At 37.8% G+C, this 20,144-nt stretch overlaps 1 protein-coding gene and 1 pseudogene across 1 annotated transcript in view; one reads left to right on the top strand and one right to left on the bottom strand.

Moving 5' to 3' along the window:
* Nucleotides 1–20,144, bottom strand: part of LOC128205674 (uncharacterized) — a 266,905-nt gene extending 246,761 nt beyond the window's left edge. The window contains exons 1-7 of the mRNA XM_052907488.1: nucleotides 20,054–20,144; nucleotides 19,642–19,701; nucleotides 19,090–19,166; nucleotides 18,179–18,250; nucleotides 17,607–17,714; nucleotides 17,056–17,130; nucleotides 15,877–16,051 (exon numbers count right to left, since the gene is read on the bottom strand). Coding sequence (XP_052763448.1) covers nucleotides 15,877–16,051; nucleotides 17,056–17,130; nucleotides 17,607–17,714; nucleotides 18,179–18,250; nucleotides 19,090–19,166; nucleotides 19,642–19,696 — 562 coding nt within the window. The 5' untranslated portion in view covers nucleotides 19,697–19,701; nucleotides 20,054–20,144. The remainder of the gene's footprint in view (nucleotides 1–15,876; nucleotides 16,052–17,055; nucleotides 17,131–17,606; nucleotides 17,715–18,178; nucleotides 18,251–19,089; nucleotides 19,167–19,641; nucleotides 19,702–20,053) is intronic.
* LOC128205671 (uncharacterized) lies at nucleotides 12,013–15,067 on the top strand (annotated as a pseudogene).

Genomic DNA, 20,144 nt, shown 5'->3' with positions numbered 1-20,144 from the left:
CACTAAAAACTTGTTGGTTTCACCACTGACACTAGCTTCTGGTGCCTCTGGTTAGATGTTAAGATGTTCTTAAGGTGGCTTCATGTGCAAGTACAAAAACAAGTAGTGATGGCTAAAGGTTCATATGCATACAAGTTCATACACATAAAGTGTTTGCAAGTAGTGTTTTTCAATGATGGCTAAACAAGCATAAGTTCAAGTAGTTCTTTTCAATGGTGTCTATACATACAAGCACATGTATTGCTCTGTAAAAGTAGGTATGTAGACAAGTAATGTCTGAGAAGTGATTTGCAACAGTGGCTACAAATGATGGCTACACATGCAAGCAAATGTACAAGCAGTGTTTTCAAATGGTGGCTACACGTACAAGCATATGTACAAGCAGTGTTTTCACTGGTGGCAACACATACAAGCACATGTACAAGCTGTGTTTTCACTGGTGGCAACACGTACAAGCACATGTACAAGCAGTGTTTTCAAATGGTGGCTACACATACAAGCACATGTACAAGCAGTGTTTTCAAATGGTGGCTAAACATACAAGCACATGTACAAGCTGTGTTTTCACTGGTGGCAACACGTACAAGCACATGTACAAGCTGTGTTTTCAAATGGTGGCTACACATACAAGCACATGTACAAGCAGTGTTTTCACTGGTGGCTACACATACAAGCACATGTACAAGCAGTGTTTTCACTGGTGGCAACACATACAAGCACATGTACAAGCAGTGTTTTCACTGGTGGCAACACGTACAAGCACATGTACAAGCTGTTTTTTCACTGGTGGCTACACATACAAGCACATGTACAAGCAGTGTTTTCACTGGTGGCTAAACATACAAGCACATGTACAAGCAGTGTTTTCACTGGTGGCAACACATACAAGCACATGTACAAGCAGTGTTGTTTTCAATGGTGGCTACACATACAAGCACATGTACAAGCAGTGTTTTCAATGGTGGCTACACGTACAAGCACATGTACAAGCAGTGTTTTCACTGGTGGCAACACATACAAGCACATGTACAAGCAGTGTTGTTTTCAATGGTGGCTACACATACAAGCACATGTACAAGCAGTGTTTTCACTGGTGGCTACACATACAAGCACATGTACAAGCAGTGTTTTCGATGGTGGCTACACATACAAGCACATGTACAAGCAGTGTTTTCACTGGTGGTAACACGTATAAGCACATGTACAAGCAGTGTTTTTTCAAATGGTGGCTACGCGTACAAGCACATGTACAAGCAGTGTTTTCACTGGTGGCTACACATACAAGCACATGTACAAGCAGTGTTTTCACTGGTGGCTACACATACAAGCACATGTACAAGCTGTGTTTTCACTGGTGGCAACACATACAAGCACATGTACAAGCAGTGTTTTCACTGGTGGCTACACGTACAAGCACATGTACAAGTAGTGTTTTCACTGGTGGCAACACATACAAGCACATGTACAAGCAGTGTTTTCACTGGTGGCTACACATACAAGCACATGTACAAGCTGTGTTTTCACTGGTGGCTACACGTACAAGCACATGTACAAGCAGTGTTTTCACTGGTGGCTACACATACACGCACATGTACAAGCTGTGTTTTCACTGGTGGCTACACGTACAAGCACAAGTACAAGCAGTGTTTTCAATGGTGGCTACACATACAAGCACATGTACAAGCAGTGTTTCTATGGTGGCTACACGTAAAAGCACATGTACAAGCTGTGTTTTCAATGGTGGCTACACATACAAGCACATGTACAAGCAGTGTTTTCAATGGTGGCTACACATAGAAGCAAATGTACAAGCTGTGTTTTCAATGGTGGCTACACGTACAAGCACATGTACAAGCAGTGTTTTCAATGGTGGCTACACATACAAGCACATGTACAAGCAGTGTTTTCAATGGTGGCTACACATACAAGCACATGTACAAGCAGTGTTTTCACTGGTGGCTACACGTACAAGCACATGTACAAGCAGTGTTTTCACTGGTGGCTACACATACAAGCACATGTACAAGCACATGTACAAGCAGTGTTTTCACTGGTGGCTACACGTACAAGCACATGTACAAGCAGTGTTTTCAATGGTGGCTACACATGCAAGCACATGTACAAGCTGTGTTTTCAAATGGTGGCTACACATGCAAGCACATGTACAAGCTGTGTTTTCAATGGTGGCTACACATACAAGCACATGTACAAGCAGTGTTTTCACTGGTGGCTACACGTACAAGCACATGTACAAGCAGTGTTTTCACTGGTGGCTACACATACAAGCACATGTACAAGCAGTGTTTTCAAATGGTGGCTACACATGCAAGCACATGTACAAGCTGTGTTTTCAAATGGTGGCTACACATACAAGCACATGTACAAGCAGTGTTTTCAATGGTGGCTACATATACAAGCACATGTACAAGCAGTGTTTTCAATGGTGGCTACACGTACAAGCACATGTACAAGCAGTGTTTTCAATGGTGGCTACACGTACAAGCACATGTACAAGCTGTGTTTTCACTGGTGGCAACACATACAAGCACATGTACACGCAGTGTTTTCAAATGGTGGCTACACATACAAGCACATGTACAAGCAGTGTTTTCAATGGTGGCTACACATACAAGCACATGTACAAGCAGTGTTTTCAATGGTGGCTACACATACAAGCACATGTACAAGCTGTGTTTTCACTAGTGGCAACACATACAAGCACATGTACAAGCAGTGTTTTCAATGGTGGCAACACATACAAGCACATGTACAAGCAGTGTTTTCAATGGTGGCAACACATACAAGCACATGTACAAGTAGTGTTTTCACTGGTGGCATCACATACAAGCACATGTAGAAGCAGTGTTTTCAATGGTGGCAACACATACAAGCACATGTACAAGCAGTGTTTTCAATGGTGGCTACACATACAAGCACATGTACAAGCAGTGTTTTCACTGGTGGCAACACATACAAGCACATGTACAAGCAGTGTTTTCAATGGTGGCTACACATACAAGCACATGTACAAGCAGTGTTTTCACTGGTGGCAACACATACAAGCACATGTACAAGCAGTGTTTTCACTGGTGGCAACACATACAAGCACATGTACAAGCAGTGTTTTCAATGGTGGCTACACATACAAGCACATGTACAAGCAGTGTTTTCACTGGTGGCAACACATACAAGCACATGTACAAGCAGTGTTTTCAATGGTGGCTACACATACAAGCACATGTACAAGCAGTGTTTTCACTGGTGGCAACACATACAAGCACATGTACAAGCAGTGTTTTCAATGGTGGCAACACATACAAGCACATGTACAAGCTGTGTTTTCACTAGTGGCAACAAATACAAGCACATGTACAAGCAGTGTTTTCACTGTTGGCTACACATACAAGCACATGTACAAGCAGTGTTTTCAATGGTGGCTACACATACAAGCACATGTACAAGCAGTGTTTTCACTGGTGGCAACACATACAAGCACATGTACAAGCTGTGTTTTCACTGGTGGCAACACATACAAGCACATGTACAAGCAGTGTTTTCACTGTTGGCTACACATACAAGCACATGTACAAGCAGTGTTTTCACTGTTGGCTACACATACAAGCACATGTACAAACAGTGTTTTCAATGGTGGCTACACATACAAGCACATGTACAAGCTGTGTTTTCACTGTTGGCTACACATGCAAGCACATGTACAAGCAGTGTTTTCACTGTTGGCTACACATACAAGCACATGTACAAGCAGTGTTTTCAATGGTGGCAACACATACAAGCACATGTACAAGCTGTGTTTTCACTGTGGCTACACATACAAGCACTTGTACAAGCTGTGTTTTCAATGGTGGCTACACATACAAGCACATGTACAAGCAGTGTTTTCAATGGTGGCTACACATACAAGCACATGTACAAGCTGTGTTTTCACTGGTGGCTACACATACAAGCACATGTACAAGCAGTGTTTTCACTGGTGGCTACACATACAAGCACATGTACAAGCTGTGTTTTCACTGTTGGCTACACATGCAAGCACATGTACAAGCAGTGTTTTCACTGTTGGCTACACATACAAGCACATGTACAAACAGTGTTTTCAATGGTGGCTACACATACAAGCACATGTACAAGCAGTGTTTTCAATGGTGGCAACACATACAAGCACATGTACAAGCAGTGTTTTCAATGGTGGCAACACATACAAGCACATGTACACGCAGTGTTTTCAATGGTGGCTACACATACAAGCACATGTACAAGCAGTGTTTTCAATGGTGGCTACACATACAAGCACATGTACAAGCAGTGTTTTCAATGGTGGCAACACATACAAGCACATGTACAAGCAGTGTTTTCAATGGTGGCAACACATACAAGCACATGTACACGCAGTGTTTTCAATGGTGGCTACACATACAAGCACATGTACAAGCAGTGTTTTCAATGGTGGCTACACATACAAGCACATGTACAAGCTGTGTTTTCACTGTTGGCTACACATGCAAGCACATGTACAAGCAGTGTTTTCACTGTTGGCTACACATACAAGCACATGTACAAGCAGTGTTTTCAATGGTGGCTACACATACAAGCACATGTACAAGCTGTGTTTTCACTGTTGGCTACAAATACAAGCACATGTACAAGCAGTGTTTTCAATGGTGGCTACACATACAAGCACATGTACAAGCAGTGTTTTCAATGGTGGCTACACATACAAGCACATGTACAAGCAGTGTTTTCAATGGTGGCAACACATACAAGCACATGTACAAGCAGTGTTTCCACTGGTGGCAACACATACAAGCACATGTAGAAGCAGTGTTTTCAATGGTGGCAACACATACAAGCACATGTACAAGCTGTGTTTTCACTGGTGGCAACACATACAAGCACATGTACAAGCAGTGTTTTCAATGGTGGCTACACGTACAAGCACATGTACAAGCAGTGTTTTCACTGGTGGCAACACGTACAAGCACATGTACAAGCAGTGTTTTCAATGGTGGCTACACGTACAAGCACATGTACAAGCTGTGTTTTCACTGGTGGCAACACATACAAGCACATGTACAAGCAGTGTTTTCAAATGGTGGCTACACATACAAGCACATGTACAAGCAGTGTTTTCACTGTTGGCTACACATGCAAGCACATGTACAAGCTGTGTTTTCACTGTTGGCTACACATGCAAGCACATGTACAAGCAGTGTTTTCACTGTTGGCTACACATGCAAGCACAAGTACAAGCTGTGTTTTCACTATTGGCTACACATGCAAGCACAAGTACAAGCAGTGTTTTCACTGGTGGCTACACATAGAAGCACATGTACAAGCAGTGTTTTCACTGGTAGCTACACGTACAAGCACATGTACAAGCAGTGTTTTCACTGTTGGCTACACATGCAAGCACAAGTACAAGCAGTGTTTTCAATGGTGTCTACACATACAAGCACATGTACAAGCAGTGTTTGCACTGGTGGCTACACATACAAGCACATGTACAAGCAGTGTTTTCACTGGTGGCAACACATACAAGCACATGTACAAGCAGTGTTTTCACTGGTGGCAACACATACAAGCACATGTACAAGCTGTGTTTTCACTGGTGGCAACACATACAAGCACATGTACAAACAGTGTTTTCACTGGTGGCAACACATACAAGCACATGTACAAGCTGTGTTTTCACTGGTGGCTACACATACAAGCACATGTACAAGCTGTGTTTTCAAATGGTTGCTACCAAACAAGCACATGTACAAGCAGTGTTTTCAAATGGTGGCTACACATACAAGCACATGTACAAGCATTGTTTTCAAATGGTGGCTACACATACAAGCACATGTACAAGCTGTGTTTTCAAATGGTGGCTACACATACAAGCACATGTACAAGCAGTGTTTTCAAATGGTGGCTACACATACAAATACATGTACAAGCTGTGTTTTCAATGGTGGCTACACATACAAGCACATGTACAAGCTGTGTTTTCAAATAGTGGCTACACATACAAGCACATGTACAAGCTGTGTTTTCAAATGGTGGCTACACATACAAGTACATGTACAAGCTGTGTTTTCAAATGGTGGCTACACATACAAGTACATGTACAAGCTGTGTTTTCAATGGTGGCTGCACATACAAGTACATGTACAAGCTGTGTTTTCAAATGGTGGCTACACATACAAGTACATGTACAAGCTGTGTTTTCAATGGTGGCTACACATACAAGCACATGTACAAGCTGTGTTTTCAATGGTGGCTACACATACAAGTACATGTACAAGCTGTGTTTTCAAATGGTGGCTACACATACAAGCACATGTACAAGCTGTGTTTTCAAATGGTGGCTACACATACAAGTACATGTACAAGCTGTGTTTTCAATGGTGGCTACACATACAAGTACATGTACAAGCTGTGTTTTCAAATGGTGGCTACATATACAAGCACATGTACAAGCTGTGTTTTCAAATGGTGGCTACACATACAAGCACATGTACAAGCAGTGTTTTCAAATGGTGGCTACACATAGAAGCAAATGTACAAGCTGTGTTTTCAAATGGTGGCTACACATACAAGAACATGTACAAGCAGTGTTTTCACTGGTGGCTACACATACAAGCACATGTACAAGCTGTGTTGTTTTCAATGGTGGCTACACATACAAGCACATGTACAAGCTGTGTTGTTTTCAATGGTGGCTACACATACACACACTTGTACAAGCTGTGTTTTCACTGGTGGCTACACATACAAGCACATGTACAAGCAGTGTTTTCACTGGTGGCTACACAAACACGCACATGTACAAGTAGTGTTGTTTTCAATGGTGTCTACACATACAAGCACATGTACAAGCTGTGTTTTCACTGGTGGCTACACATACAATTACATGTACAAGCTGTGTTTTCAAATGGTGGCTACAAATACAAGCACATGTACAAGCAGTGTTTTCACTGGTGGCTACACATACACGCACATGTACAAGCAGTGTTGTTTTCAATGGTGGCTACACATACATGCACATGTACAAGCTGTGTTTTCACTGGTGGCTACACGTACAAGCACATGTACAAGCTGTGTTTTTAAATGGTGGCTACACATACAAGCACATGTACAAGCTGTGTTTTCAATGGTGGCTACAAATGCAAACACATGTACAAGCTGTGTTTTCAATGGTGGCTACACATACAAGCACATGTACAAGCAGTGTTTTCAATGGTGGCTTCATATACAAGCACATGTACAAGCAGTGTTTTCAATGGTGGCTACACATACAAGCACATGTACAAGCAGTGTTTTCAATGGTGGCTACACATACAAGCACATGTACAAGCTGTGTTTTCAATGGTGGCTACACATACAAGCACATGTACAAGCAGTGTGTTCACTGGTGGCTACACATACAAGCACATGTACAAGCAGTGTTTTCACTGGTGGCAACACATACCAGCACATGTACAAGCAGTGTTTTCAATGGTGGCTACACATACAAGCACATGTACAAGCAGTGTTTTCACTGGTGGCAACACATACAAGCACATGTACAAGCTGTGTTTTCACTGGTGGCAACACATACAAGCACATGTACAAGCAGTGTTTTCAAATGGTGGCTACATATACAAGCACATGTACAAGCTGTGTTTTCAAATGGTGGCTACATATACAAGCACATGTACAAGCAGTGTTTTCAATGGTGGCTACATATACAAGCACATGTACAAGCTGTGTTTTCAATGGTGGCTACAGGTACAAGCACATGTACAAGCTGTGTTTTCAATGGTGGCTACACATACAAGCACATGTACAAGCAGTGTTTTCAATGGTGGCTACACATACAAGCACATGTACAAGCAGTGTTTTCAATGGTGGCTACACATACAAGCACATGTACAAGCTGTGTTTTCAATGGTGGCTACACGTACAAGCACATGTACAAGCTGTGTTTTCAATGGTGGCTACACATACAAGCACATGTACAAGCTGTGTTTTCAATGGTGGCTACATATACAAGCACATGTACAAGCAGTGTTTTCAATGGTGGCTACATATACAAGCACATGTACAAGCAGTGTTTTCAATGGTGGCTACAAATACAAGCACATGTACAAGCTGTGTTTTCAATGGTGGCTACACGTACAAGCACATGTACAAGCAGTGTTTTCACTGGTGGCTACACATACAAGCACATGTACAAGCAGTGTTTTCACTGGTGGCTACACATACAAGCACATGTACAAGCAGTGTTTTCAATGGTGGCTACACATACAAGCACATGTACAAGCAGTGTTTTCACTGGTGGCTACACATACAAGCACATGTACAAGCTGTGTTTTCAAATGGTGGCTACATATACAAGCACATGTACAAGCAGTGTTTTCAATGGTGGCTACATATACAAGCACATGTACAAGCTGTGTTTTCAATGGTGGCTACACGTACAAGCACATGTACAAGAAGTGTTGTTTTCAATGGTGGCTACACATACAAGCACATGTACAAGAAGTGTTGTTTTCAATGGTGGCTACACATACAAGTTCATGTACAAGAAGTGTTAATGGAAAGGTGGCAATGTATACTGTTGAAGTAGTCTTCAGAAACCTTAAAAACCGCTTTTAAGAAATCAGATAGTATTGACTCATGCAATTCATATATTCAATAAATCATTACACCCCAAGGGGTCTAAATGACAAATATAACCCATGAGAGTTAGATTTTCAACTGTTTAAAACTACCACCCTTGAAGTTAATGTCGAACATTGTGAAAAGTCCTAAATTGTCCACCACTCAGACATCCGCCTTAATTCTAGAACATGGTTACCTACATTGTTTTACAAATGAATGTAGGGTTAAATATTTTCAAATGCCATTAGTTTTTGGTCTATGTTTCCATTTAACAACTACAAGTTTCATCCTGGGGCCATGATTACGAACAGCCTGAAGTGCGATTCCAGACTCAGACTCTGAACATCACAAGGAAATATCTTTATTCCATATGTTTTACAAAAGTAAATGTAAAGAATTGTACAATTTCAAATAGTAACAATATTCAGCAAATTTCACAATCAGAACTCAATTGGAAGGAAGGATTCAAAGAAATGAAGATTTGTAATTTGTAGTATGGCCTTTTGAGACTGAAGTCAAGATTTGAGACTGTTCTTAATCATGGCCACTGAACTTGTTGCAGACTGATCTTACATCTTACCAAAGAGAGTTGAGACTATTGAGGATGCAGACAAAACATAAATTACTCCTGGGCTTATTTCCCAAATGTTTCATAGACTGAACACTTTCTTTTCTTGTTTTTAGAGTTTTCAAGGTCTGCTTGCACCCATTGGTGCATTTTAATTTAACATCTTGATCACATCCCTTGTGTGGTGTTTAAGAGGAACTTAGAAACCTAAAGGAGGTCATTTAGTCACATCACATTATTTAGAACAAGAAAGCTTTAGGGTCTCAACACCTACTCAATTATAATCAGAGCCATGCAATGTGACTTGTGCTTTAAAATATAAAAGACTTGGTGGGAAAATATGCTCAACAACACGTTTATTAAACAGCTACAAGTTCCAAAAGTCATTGCACCAAAGCAAGACTCAGTATTCTGGCATAAACATTATGGGCCCACTGTTCAGAACTTTGTCTGATAGTCTTACTCAAATTATGTGTGTTGTAATCACTAATAAAAACATGGAACTGGTGTCTTTGTGTTCAAAGTTGAGTTGAGTTGAGTTGAACTGTTGAGAGTCTGTGGCGTTACATCACAATATGCACAACTGCACATTTATTATACAAATTATAGATTCAGGAAGTGTTTGAATGTTTCGATATAGGAGCCATGCATGGGGAAATCATGTGGGCTTTATGGGTTTATGCTTATTAGCACGTTTAACCACACACAAGGCCACTTGATAGCATTAGGCAACAATGTCCAAATGTAGCGATAAAGAAATAGAAAATCTGCTGCCAATTCCTTTCTTTACAAATGTGAATAAGCTTAATTAAATATGTAACACAATACAGTTCTTAGTCATAATGACAATCCCCATTGTTTTATTTGTTGTAATTCAATTATTGTGTAAAATTGCGGAACACTTTCAGTCTTAAATCAACCCAATGGCAAATTATGAAATAGAAATCATAATAAGGAAATATCAAAATATTGATATATACTTAAAACAGTACCTAAATTGTTTAAAGTGCAACACATTACACTGAATCATTTAAAATTCAAAACATTTAAATTGTCAATCACTTAAATTGTGACATATTACACTGAATCAAATTGGTTACAACATATCACACTGAATTGTATAAATTGCAACATATTAAACTGAATTGTTTAAATTGCAACATATAACACTGAATCGTTTAAATTGCAACATATTTCACTGAATCATTTTTAATGCAACATAAAACACTGAATCATTTCAATTGCAACATATTGCACTGAATCCCTTATATTGCAATATATTGCACTGAATCGTTTAAATTGCAACATATTGCACTGAATCGTTTAATTTGCAACATATTGCACTGAATCATTTATATTGCAACATAATGCACTGAATCACTTATAATGCAACATATTGCACTGAATCTCTTAAATTGCAACATATTGCACTGAATCGTTTAAATTGCAACATAATGCACTGAATCCCTTATATTGCAACATATTGCCCTGAATCTCTTAAATTGCAACATGTAACAAGGAATTGTATAAATTGCAACATATTACACTGAATTGTTTAAATTCAACATATAACATTGAATATCTTAATTTGCAACATATTACACTGATTTGTTTCAATTGCAACATATTACACTGAACTGTATAAATTGCAACATATTACACTGAACTGTTCAAATTGCAACTTATTGCACTGAATATCTTAATTTGCAAGATATATCCTAATTCTAAAGAATATCAATAGCAACACGCTTGATTAAATACAGAGTCTGAAGGCTGAGTGCGCGGTTACGTCATTTTAATAAAATGTAATGAAAAATTTGTTGTCGATATCAAACTAAAAGAAGCCCTGGTTTTAATATATAGGAATATCTGTTTATTAAAGACTGAGTGTTAATCTACTATAGTAGCATGAAGCAAACAAATCTCAATACTGTTTCACTTTTCGTCATCTGCCCGCATTCCAATTAATTACGAACACATCATTCCTTGTTAGAAACGCAGAATTCAATTAAAATCTCATTTAAAATTAATTTTGTATCAATTACTATCTAAATAGGCTATGATGGCTCTAAAGCACAGCTTAGGATTTTCCTTAGTCTTTTTGGGGGGGGTAATTATATGTTGTTGTTTTGCTTTGTTTAGGGGGGGTCGATGTCGCTGGGTCTGGACCGCTTGAGGTTCCAAACTTTTAGAAACCCTGATATCTACTATAACCTGATACAGTAGAAATATCATCAATATTTTTTCTAGATTGAAAAATCAAATGACTGTCAAAGTTGCTGACAATAACATGTTCTCTATTGCTTCTTAACCCTTAGACTGCTGATGGCAATTTTAAAGGCTTTGCAAACAGCTTGGAACCAGACCAGACGCCGAGTAACTCGGCGCCTGGTCAGGTTCCAAGCTGTTTGCCACTCAGTCAATATATGCCCAAAGTTTTAAGTAAATTGAAATTTTTTTAGAATAAACCAGACAACATTTTTGAGCAGACGACAATTTACCCAGCATGCAAAGGGTTAATTACTGTAAAAGAAAGTCTGAATGTGAGCAAACTAAGGCAAGAGTATGACCACCATAACAGTGTGGGTGGCAACAATTTCAAACAGGGGTAGTTTTTCATAAGTAATCAATCAAATCATTACAGATCATTTACAGCAAGTCATTGTTCTATGATTGAAACAATAGATCTAAAAATGAAAGCCAGCTTGACTGCATAAACACAAAAGATTTGGTAATGAAAGATCTTTTTGAATGTAATGTGATTTTCCCTCTGAAGAATGACGAGTCGTTTTGTTAGATATGACGACCAAAGATGATTTTCCTTATTTAATAATTATGTACATGAAAGAAAAGACGCTACAGAAATAAAATTATATACAATACTAAGGAACTATAAAACAGTGACTTGCAACATTTTCTGTAACATATATCTATGAAAATGGAAACCTAACAAGAGAATGTTGACGTTATACAAGCTGAAGTTGTTTAATACAGAAAAAAAATGTGATTTGAATTAGGATAAAATCAAAGGGACAGCTTACATAAAAATCGTAGTAATAACTGAATAATTCTGATTTCCAATGCTTTTTTGAATGCAACATGTAGTGCCTGTATGAAACATTAAAACAGCAGGTGACAAAGAGAATAAGTAAAATACAGGGGTAATCATAGTCACCGCATTCAAGAATCGGCAAAGCCAGAATACCACAGGAGTCATGGATCAGAAGGAGCGCCGCGCTTTGGACAAGTGTTTTGAGAGTTTTCTTCGCGACCTTGACCCCACCACGTCCTTCATACATTCACTGTACGCGGAGGGTGTTCTGACTGAAGAACAAGTGGACAGGATAAGCGTAAGTTTTCATTTCTTTTTTTCTGTTTTGTCTGTGCCGTTTATTAAGGATAAAAGAACCAAGGACAAGACTTAAACCTTTGGTAAGCACGCCTTTTTATGGGACATTTCTCTGCAACCTTACCTCACTTCATTTATTTTACACTTACTGTACTATTGGGAGTCCTAACTGAAGGACAGATCGACAGAATCAGTGTTAGTTTTCTGTTTTGAGATTATCTGTACTCTTAATTAGAAGAAATGCCAAGCCCTGGACAGAATTTGTAAGACTTTTTCACAACCTTGCATGTATGTCTAGGTTGTCCAAACTGACTATCAGGTGGACATAAGAAGAAGAAACAAAGAGGATTTATTTTAGTTTTCTTTAGTTTAGATTAAGACCTTAGACTCACACAAGAATTTTTACCTTATATTCAGAAAAAAATCTAAAATGGCCACAGTACCAATAAACTACTTTCTCCAATTGCAGAAAACCACTTCAAGAGAAACCCAGGTTGCACTTCTAATAAAGGTTTCTACCTCATCAAAGTCCAAGTGCCTTCACAATCTTTATAAGATTCATAAATTTTATGCGTTTATGTAACACAATACTGTTTTCTTCAATTACAGAAAACCACTTCGAGAGAAACCCAGGTTGCGCTACTATTAAGATTTCTCCCCCACCGCGGTCCAAATGCCTTCACAATCTTTAAGGACAAGCTGGAAAAAGACTACAAATGGCTTGCTAAGAAACTTGATGACGAACTTCGTAAAATGCAGAGCGGTCAACAGAGCATTAATAAGAGACTCCACAGTGTCATGGACACACAACTTGTTTCCGTTGGTATACTCCGCAACTGCAAATTACCAAGGTTGTGATGAGAGGTCACATCCCGGGCTTATCATACAGTGCTTGAGTGACTTATTGTCAAACTTGGAGCGAAAGTGTCATAAAGCCTTAGACATTACAGTTGGCAGTAATCAGCAATGCCCCATCCATAAGCTGATAGAAGACAAGCTTAAAACTGAAAAACAAAGATCTGTTGATTCAAACCTTGATGATCTCAATAAAGAAGTGAAAGACTTGAAGAAACAACTTCGAGAGATGCTGAAACTCAAAGGTGAAAACGAGAGACTGAAGAACATTGTTGAAAAACAAAAAGAGAAGTTGAGAGATTATAATAAGATGGTGAGGGAAACAAAGAAGTATAAGTCTGACATGGAGAGACACAAGAAAGAGGCGGTCGCTCTGAAGTTGGAAATTGAGCTTCTAAAAGATCAACTTCAAAGCAATGTTTGTGCAATTGTGGACCCATATTCTTAACATCAGAACAGGGCTTTATAAATTGCTTCAGTTCCGAATAAACCAATTTAACTATGAAAATTTCTTGCTCCTGAAAATTATGAGTTGATGTTACATGTTAATCCTTGCATGTTAAGGCAAACAGGTATGTGATATGTTGAGAGGTGTCACATGAAGAATTGGTATAACATACCCCGCATGTGAAGGCAACTGTGATTGGTTGAGAGGTGTCACATGAGGAATTGGTATGACATACCTCACATGTAAAGGCAACTGTGATTGGTTGAGAGGTGTCACATGAGGAATTGGTATAACATACCTTGCATGTAAACCCAACTTTGATTGGTCGAGAAGTGTCACATGTGTCTCCAAAAAGTCAAAATGACTCCTCATTTGCTCCCTAGCATGTTTTCACTCGCAACTAAACTATGAGCAAATGAGGAAGGGAAATATATATTACTTGCTTTCACTTCATATAGTTTACTCTTTATACTAAAGGCAGTTTGGTTGCTAAGTCTGTAAGTTGTAAGATTCAAATGTACATTCCTGCATCATTTGGAATGCAACATAACAATTTGGTCAATATGTACTTCCTCATTCAATATCACTTGACCAGTCAGCAAAACACCATATTAACTGCACTGACCTCAATAGTCACATGGTTAAAATCAAAGCAAAGAAAGTTATCAATAAGATTTTGTACCATCCTTTAAACTAACAATTTACGATCAATTTAGAAAATGGATAACAAAGAAATAAGATTTAAAACACATCACATGAAACATCGTTCACGAATAATAGTGGCCCATTCTGGAACAATTAAGCTGAAGTTATGCGCTCTGCTTTGAAGGAACAATGTTACAAATATCAAGATGCAAGAAGTATTTAATTAACATACAGTCTATTAGAGATCAGGGGCCGCAATCATGAAGCATTTTCGTAAAAAAGTTCAACTTTGTAAAATAATACTGACAGTTGAATTTGACGAAAAACTAACAAAGATTTTACAAAAAAAAAAGTATGAAAATACGACAAGGAAAACTTCTCCTAACAACACTGACTTTAAAATAGATTTATCAACAGCTATTATGCATATGTAATTGTTGTTCAGATTCCGCCTATTATAATGTATATTCTTCCTTGATTGATTACGTTGTATGTTCCATATACAACTGCTACATTGTAAATAAAATGTGTATTGTATTGGATATGTTTTTGGATGTACTGTTATGAGACTCTTAAAATGTTACCATTTGAAAATAAAGATATTATCATTTTAAAATATTATGCTTTTGTTTTGAACATGCAAGTGTACATAATTCTTAGCATCATATCCATTTTCTTACATCTACTACAGACAGACAAAAGCAATTCTATGAACTCAGAAATCTGATGTTTTTATTTGAACAGTCTAGATAAATACTCAAACAAGACCAATTTTAGGTAATTTCTATAATTAAAGAGTGATAACTCTTGAGTGACTCTTGCATTATTGCTGATTGTCAAACTTGTCCAAGATATTATGCCCATACACATTCTGACCATATTTAGTGATGATTGGACAAAAGCTTTTAATGTTATTGATCACACAAGATCTATTTTAAGTAATTTCTATAATTAAAGGGTGATAACTCTTGAGTGACACTTGCAATATAGCTGGTTATCAAATCTGTCTGAGATATTATGCCTATACACATTCTGACTATATTTGGGGATGATTGGACAAAGTTATTGATCGCACAAGACCAATTTTAGGTAATTTCTATATTTAAAGGGGATAACTCTTGAGTGACAGGAGCTGGTTATTGAACTTGATCGGCAACATATAAACCACGTACACCAACGCCCTATGGCCCAATCTCTTGTACACCACAGGTAAAACTATAAAACTTCCCGAACGAACATGAACTAAGCCTTCCCTCAAGTTGAGAGGACAAACTCACTAGACCATGGACACCTGATGAATACGATGTTCTTGTCGATCACCTGTAGGTTACACTAAACTATATTTCAACCAACAGTACTTACAGTCACCGTCAAGCTTGTTTAGCCTTCCCTCTAGCTGAGAGGACAAATTTTCCACTTGACTGTACATGGCCTCATATTTGGACACCTGGTGAATATGGTGTTCTCGCTCTGTAGCCTGTAGTTTGTCTTGGTGATCAGATTCCCGGACTTTTTTCTCCAGGGAGTAGTTCGCAAGCTGAAAGGATTGGACACCGTCAGACGACAGTTTTATTATTGCTAAATGTTTGGTAACAATTTTATCGTATAGTGGTATAAAATATGCTTTAACAGTGACAGGATCACTTATGTGTAATTTTATTCAACCATGAAACCAGAATTTCAATATTGACAATCCTCAAAAATAAACTTTTGAATGAACAAGCCAAAAATTAAATTTCAAAGCTGAAAACAAGAGCACCGCAGAGCACGCAAACTGACACATCTGTTCATTAAAGTCAATAAGGGGCGTATCTTGACACTTATGAAAGCAAGAGTTATGGACCTGGCTGCACAAAAACATTCTCACTGGTAGTATGTATACAAAGATTCATGCAAACATTTTAAATGGTTAATAAGTTAGTTAAGATTTTGCAAAAAAAAAATCAAACTATCAAGGGGCATAACTTTACAATTATTAAAATATGAGAAATGGAGCTTGCTACACATGTTGTTTATTGATGTTTTTGCAATACGGTGGTGTGTTGACGTAATCATGACAACTTCAAGTCTATGAATCCTAAAAAGCAGATCAGCTAAATATTATTACATTTAACAGCCCTGATATGAAAACAATCAGTTTTTGAGGCTTCAGGGAAAACTGGAAAACGTGAAAATTGCGCCCAATGAATAACGAATTCTTCATTTTACCAAAAGGGTGAGGTGGAGATAAGCTTGGCTGTGTGGCATAGAGAGAGCATACCCTTGTAAGGGCCATGATTAATTATACTTACGTATACATACACATTACAGCCATCTTATCTACGAACTCATCGTAGTAATTATATGTATTTTATATTAGTCTGATTGATCAGTTTTGACAAAGTGTATACTATTAAATTTAGGCAGTAAAACGTTCTGTGTTTTTTGCAATGTGACTTAATTATTAATGGACATTCTTAATCTTACAATGGATTTCATACACTCATTGATGAGATGGCCTCCTTTACCCTTGGGTTACCCTTGAGCTTCCAGCAAAAATACCTGAAGTTTCCTGATTTCTTCCTTCATGGCTTCCCGTTCCTTCTCGGCCAACTTCCGGTATACCTGGTGCTGTGACTGAAAAATCAAATCAACATGTGTTTTTATGACATGCATGTCAAACTTTCGGCAAAAACAATTTAATTTTAAAATATCATCCTAGGCTATACTTCTTCAAGACCAATTTCAGATTTTGAACGAGTTAATCAAACATTTTACCAGTGCAAGGTTTACTAGTGGGGCTTGTGATAATTTTTATAAATGAATCATAGCAATTTACATACAGATAAAATCCTGGTCTTACCTGATGCCCGAGCCTTAAATATTCTTGATTGCTTAAAGGAATCAATTTAACCCACAAAAATACTGTAAAATTATCAAACCTAAAAAAGATCTTGTTCTTCATATTAGAATATGATAGTCTTACACACAACCAACAATTCAAGAGGGCGCAATCTATCCTAAAACCATTAACCTCATAATCAGCTTAGGTCATAATTATGCAACTTGTGACTAAGTGCTGTCAAACAAGAACAGGAAGCTAAAAAAATTACCGCCTCCACTTGGAAGTCCTTCATCTTCTCATGCAGCTGTCTCCTCACGTCTCTCAACTCCGCTTCATGCTTCTCCCCTACACTGGAAACTTGCTTGTGCTCCTGGTCCTGAAGGAAATCAAATATAAGAGCATCACACGCAGATGCCAACGCATGCCTTGGGGTAAAAAAGAGGCACGCCTCAACAATTATGAAAGCCAATTATTGGTCTTGTTTCGTATGTACGTAATGCTGCCAAAATCATGTGTACAAAGTTTTATGTGAATATCTTGACTGTTTTTATGGCCAACATGAAAGTGTTTGCATGACACTGCCAATAGCAATGATAACAACGCCAATGACAAGCACAATGGTGACGACACCAATGACAACACCATGGCTATCAAATACCTCAACATTTTATTTATTCGAAAAACAGACATGCTTCAAAATCTGTTGACCAGTAAAAGGATTACATTTTGAAAATAATTCAAGGCAAATGGTTGTATAATCAACTGAAAAACATCAGGCAGGAAATCTCAAGAGGTGTATGGCAACTAGTCAATTCAGAATGAATGTCAATGAACAGTTACCAGTTTCCAGCCCAGAGAAAACCTGTCTTGAAGCAGTTTCTGTATCTTCTTTTCATTTTCTCCATCCAACTCCTGAAAAACATTTTCATAAGAACATATTTAAGGGAGAGCACTCACCATGTTAGCGAGCCATCCCAGGTTCAAGCCCCAGTCTGGCTGCACATTTTTATCACCCTTTGACACCCTTTGTATACATATTTTTCCTTTTCAGATGCACAACTTCCAGGATCGTAACTGTGGCACACTTTAGAACATTAAGTTATAGCTAAGTTCTCAAGGGGCATAACTGGACTATTATTAAAGCCAGAGGTATGGTACTTCTTGTACATGTGCGTATGGTCGCTGGCACCTATGGCCATGGTTAATGTTTTTGCACAAGTGTGCTGCAGACGGCAGAGCACTGTATAGACAACATCAAGCCTGACAATTACTAAACATGTTTTCTTCAAAAAGAAGTGAGCTAAAATTATATCGTTAAATAGCCCTGGAATGAAAACAATCATATTTCTTGAGGCTTCAGGGAAACCGTGCAAATAACGAATATTTTCGAAAGAGTGCTACAATTTTTTACAAATAGCAAACTGTGCAAATCCTTAAATGGTCATATTGTTATTAAGAGTAAAATCAAGTGTGCTGCGGAGCTAATGCCATCGCTCCTTTGTTGTTGTTCCTTCAGTCAATCAAGGAGCAAAACTAAAAAGTTACTTAAGTCACAGTTATGGACCTTGTTTCACATGGGAAATGTTCTCCAAGTTTCATTTGAAGATCTTGAATGTTTTTTTGAGTTACAGCCGAGTTTAAAGTTTGTGTATGACTCCTTCAACAAGTTATCATCATACTAAGGCAATCTTTTAATAAAAAATAGGCAAGATAAACCGGCAAGATAAAAAAAACCTTACTGGTTACATTACCCTTCTCATTTTCAATTCCTCAATGATTTCATAGGTGAGGGAAGAAAACCTCATCTTCTCGCCAGGCCCTATATATTCTGAAAGTGAAAATAAAGATATTGAAATGTTTCAAAAGATAATAAAAATCCTAAATAATCTATTTTTCACCTGATATAAGCAATTCTTTAACTTTAAGTTTGAAAAAGGTCCTTTTCCAGTTACATGCTCAATTGCATGGTTCAGTTGTTCAAGACAAATTTGTAATTTTTGATTTGCACTCATTTTAATTTTTCTGGTGAAAATTGAAATTGTCCTTAGCAAACAAAGTATGGTCGACCAAGGTTAATGTTTAAATCCATCAGGAAACCTGACACCAAACTCTTAAGTCTTTTTTTAGTCTTACCAATAAGAAAAGTTCTCCAACACTTTTTCAAGATATGTTCTCATTTGTTGAGGTATCAGATTTTTTTCCTGATTTTTTCAAACAATAAGTGTTAAAATTTGAAAGTCTGTATTGCCATTAAAATAATATTGTTATATGATTCTCAACACGTAATCCAAGTGAAGACTTACCCTTTTTTGCCACAGCTTTGCTTGCTTCATCTGTACTATTTAGCTGTTTTGCCATTTTGTCTATAAAAAAGGTATTATCAATAAATATGTCACGAATAAATTACATAAAAGGAGCAAACATGAACCTATTTTAATAGCTGAAATATTACTGAATGATTTTGTCCTTCAGCCAATTCAAAATTTCCTTTGTTTTTATTTAACTGAACCATAAATTGTTGGTTAATTTGCAGCTATTTTAATACTAGCATCATTTGCACATATTCAACATGTAATACATTTTAATGAGTCAAAGACTACGGTTCAATAAAATGATAGTTTTTGTCCGAAATGTATGCCATCTCCGAAACCTATGATAATCATCTTTTATTTGTCATAAATATGTGGTAAAACAGTAGAAAGCACTGCATGTTACCAAGGCTATTGTGTATTTTTCAAAGGTTACTGAATTTGGAAAACATTTATATAAAAAAAAATTGCCATTCAATTGTTTATTTCGGTAAAAC

The sequence above is a fragment of the Mya arenaria genome, chromosome 10 (assembly GCF_026914265.1).
Source record: "Mya arenaria isolate MELC-2E11 chromosome 10, ASM2691426v1".
Lineage (NCBI taxonomy): Eukaryota > Metazoa > Mollusca > Bivalvia > Myida > Myidae > Mya > Mya arenaria.
This window is presented reverse-complemented; position numbering and strand designations above follow the sequence as displayed.